The 3,369-nt window shown below is 65.2% G+C and overlaps 1 protein-coding gene across 1 annotated transcript; it reads left to right on the top strand.

Annotated features, from left to right (window-relative positions):
* Nucleotides 1–2,026: 2,026 nt before the first annotated feature.
* Nucleotides 2,027–2,774, top strand: EMIHUDRAFT_456831 (hypothetical protein; the record flags this gene model as incomplete). Its single annotated transcript, XM_005781533.1, has 3 exons — nt 2,027–2,272; nt 2,346–2,373; nt 2,451–2,774. 3 exons carry the CDS (start codon nt 2,027–2,029, stop codon nt 2,561–2,563), a joined length of 387 nt encoding a protein of 128 aa, XP_005781590.1. The 3' UTR covers nt 2,564–2,774.
* Nucleotides 2,775–3,369: the final 595 nt, after the last annotated feature.

The raw sequence follows: 3,369 nt of genomic DNA, 5'->3' as shown, positions 1-3,369 counted from the left end.
TTTTGGAGGGGGGGGGGGGGGCACCACACGAGTTTCGCGGCCGCATGGGGGACGTGTCGTGGACGCGAGCGGCTTGCGCGCCTCCTCCTTGCTCTTTGCGGCGCGTGTCTCGTCGCCGAGCGTGTCCTCGGGCGCCTGATCAACGAGTGCGTGCTTAGTGGGGCGGAGTGCGCGTGTCTCGTCGCCGAGTGCCCTGCTCGGGCGCCACGAAGGGCAGCGCCGCAGCAACCCCCTCCTCGAGCCGCGCCTGGCCGTGTCGTGGACACGTCATGGACATATCAAGGAGTGTGGAGACCCCCTCCTCTATGGCCGGGGCCTTTGTCAGGACGGTGGTGCCGCGCGAGGTGAAGTGCCACGGCTCGTCGCACTCCTCGATGTACGTCGCCTGTTCTCAGAGCTGCTGCCTGTGAGCAGCGTCTCTCTCAGCACGGCGCGTCGCACTCCTAGAGAGGAGGACCTCAGCGGCGGTGCGGAAGCCGGAGATGGCGCGTGGGACGGGCACACCTCCACCCTCCATCCCTCGCACTCCGCCCGCCGGCCGCTTGTCCATCGGACCGACCTTGCCGTCGCCTGCAGGGGGGAGGGGTTCAGGGTTCAGAAGAAGCTTCCTCCAGAGACAGCCTCGCAGAGGCGAGCTCCGCCGCTTGTGTACCGGCCCCGTCCCTTGCCACTCGCCCCTACTGCTACTCCTACACACTCTTGCCGCTGCGCAGCCCGCACGGCCTCGCATCGCGTTGTGCTCTCGGCGAATCTGGGCGAATCTCACCGTCTGCAGCTCCAAAGGGCTTCCCCTCGCGTGGGTCTCCCCAGATCGGCTCGAGCGGTACCGCGTCCTTCTCCGCACCCTCCACGATTGCCCACTCGTCCCGCTCCCACGCTGGCTCCCACGCCGCCATCATCGTCACGGTGCCTAGGACAGGCTCCAGGAAGGGTCAGAGGAGAGATCCTCTGGCTGGCTCCCACGCGGCGAATGGTGGCGGGGCCCCCGCGGCCGCGGGACGCGGTGACGGCCTTCTCCTCCGCCGCCTTCTCCGTCGCCACAAACTCCTTCAGCGCCTCGTCCGCCTCTGAAGGCAGGCCCTCTATCGCCGCCGCAAAGCCGACGCTCAGCTCGCTCGGCGCTGGCGCGGCGGCCGGGAGGTCGGCAGCATCGTTGAGTTCGGCGCACGCGTCGCGCAGCGCGTACTGCCGGCCGAGCTCTGCGTCCACCGCGTTGGTCCACATCGACAGGAATTTTGCCAGCCACGGCAGATCCCTGCGGAGAGAGCGGGGCGGCGCTCAAGCCGCAATGTGACAAACGAGTGAAGCGTGGGTGAGAGCCGACGGGTTGTTGCGCTCGTCGAGCGAAGGGCGTCGCGAGTGCCATTGCTCGAGCGACGCCGCGGCAACGGTGAGTGCAGTGAAGTGGGTGGCGGCGCTCGCCAGATCGTCCGAAAGCTGCCGTTGCGAGGCATGACGGGCTCGTCGGTGTTGCGAAAGGCCGTCATGGCCGGAAAGGCACGCGTCGGAGGCGACCGAGGCTGCAGGTGGAGACCGCTCGCCGCGGCGACGGTCACGGCGATGAAGGTGAGATGCATCCTGTATAACATAGGAGGTGCCACCGTGGTGTCCAGGTCAAAAAGAAAACATGCGTCCCGCTCCTTCCTCACGCGCGCGAACGCGATGCCACCTTCATTTATTTTCTAGCGGTGTGGTCTGTGGGTGCCGAGGGAAATAAGAACTTACGGCCGCCGCGACTCGCCCAACCATCGCCGCTCGTTGCGTCCGCTCTCGTCGGGCCGTTGCGGCTCGCCGTGCCAGCCTCCCGCCTCGCCCAGATTGAACCTGGGCTGTGTCGAGGGGGAACGGCCACCGTGGCGCTTTGGTTGGCCGACCGAGAATCGACGGAAGGTCAGGTAGGTATGACGTATGCTTTGTTCCCCCAAATTCTCTTTCTCGTTACAGTTTGAGAAAAGCGCCCGCCAACCACTCTCCGGTTCCGTCGGGGCTGCTCGCCAACGTCGTGCCGCCCGTGAGTTCACTCACCATGATAGACAGCCTCATCGATTCCTCCGACTTTCAAGACACGGCGAGGCGGTTTTCCGCCTTTGCGTCGCGAGCGCAGCGGCAGCTCGTTGCCGCCGCCTCATCCGGTGGAGGGCAGGCCAGCGGGCCGACAGAGGAGGAGCTGGCTGCGCAGCTTCATGCGCATCTCGCCTCGCTCCCCGCAGCCGACGCAGAGCACGCGTCCTACAGCCTTGTGGCCAAGCTACATGAGAGGGCGTGGCTAGGCGTTCGCTCTCCCCCTGCTCGCCGGCCCCAGCTGGTCCGCGTACCTCTGCGTGGCCGCCTGGCGGTTCCTTGAGCCCGAGCTAGCGCGGCGAGCGCCTTGCGGTGCGCTGCAGACACTGTCGGCGGCGCAGCAGCAGTTTGCATCTCAGCCGCTCCTCTCGCATGAATTGTGGGTGTAGGCGATTTGCTCCCCTTTTTGCTGCTTGGTGAGGCGCTGGAAGGCTTCGAGCCCGCAGCCGAGGTTGGTTTCATGACGGAGATCGCGCGGCGATACAGGGAGGACGATGCCTGAGATGGCAGGGCGCGGGGCGGGCGGCTTTTGTGAGCGCCGGGGGAACGTGTGTCTCCCGGGGAACCGACACTCTCCGGAGAGCGCGGTCGACACGCCCGGGGGTCTCGTGCTCGACTCGTGGGTGCGCGCGCGGGGGACGGGGGTCCAGAGGGTCTGTGACTGTGTGTTCCCCACATTGAACATCTTGCTTTTTCGTTTTTGGATCCGATCGAGCATGTGTGGTTCCGTGGAGCAAAGTCCAAAAGCACCAAGCTCCAAGAGGTGACATCGACTGACATGCCAAGGATGAAGAGGAAGCTTGTGCGCGCATTACAGCTTTAGCCGCGTATAGGTAATACTCGTCGTCTTGCAACATGGAGAAGGAGGTGCACAGGTGGAGCGCATGGGTAAGGTAAGGTAAGCTAGGTAAGGTAAACTTCTCGCATGCGCGATGCGGCACATGGGCCATGGCCAGGTCTCAACTGCTCGCGTTTAATATACAGCCGGAGAACACACATCAGACACTAGTGACGAACGGGGTGTTCTGTTGTGGGGTGTTGACATAGTAGACGCTCTCGCGTGGATGCAACGTGATCACACACACTGAGACACGGTGACGTCATCGTACGGGCGACGCCTCGAGACGAGAGAGTCAAGAGGTGTCGTGACGACAGAGGGAGGAGGGTCGCCCAAGCGCCGGCGGGAGGGGAGGGAGCAGCTAGCCAGCGGCAACCCGCTGGTCGCGCCCCTCTCCCGGAGGGAGGGAGGGAGGGAAAGAGGGAGGGAAAGAGGGGGGGGGGGGGGGGGAGGCTTGCCGGGGCCTCCTC

Source organism: Emiliania huxleyi (assembly GCF_000372725.1).
Source record: "Emiliania huxleyi CCMP1516 chromosome Unknown EMIHUscaffold_200, whole genome shotgun sequence".
In the NCBI taxonomy this organism is placed as follows: Eukaryota; Haptophyta; order Isochrysidales; family Noelaerhabdaceae; genus Emiliania; species Emiliania huxleyi.
The sequence above is the reverse complement of the archived record's forward strand: the minus strand, read 5'-3'. Positions and strand labels throughout refer to the sequence as shown.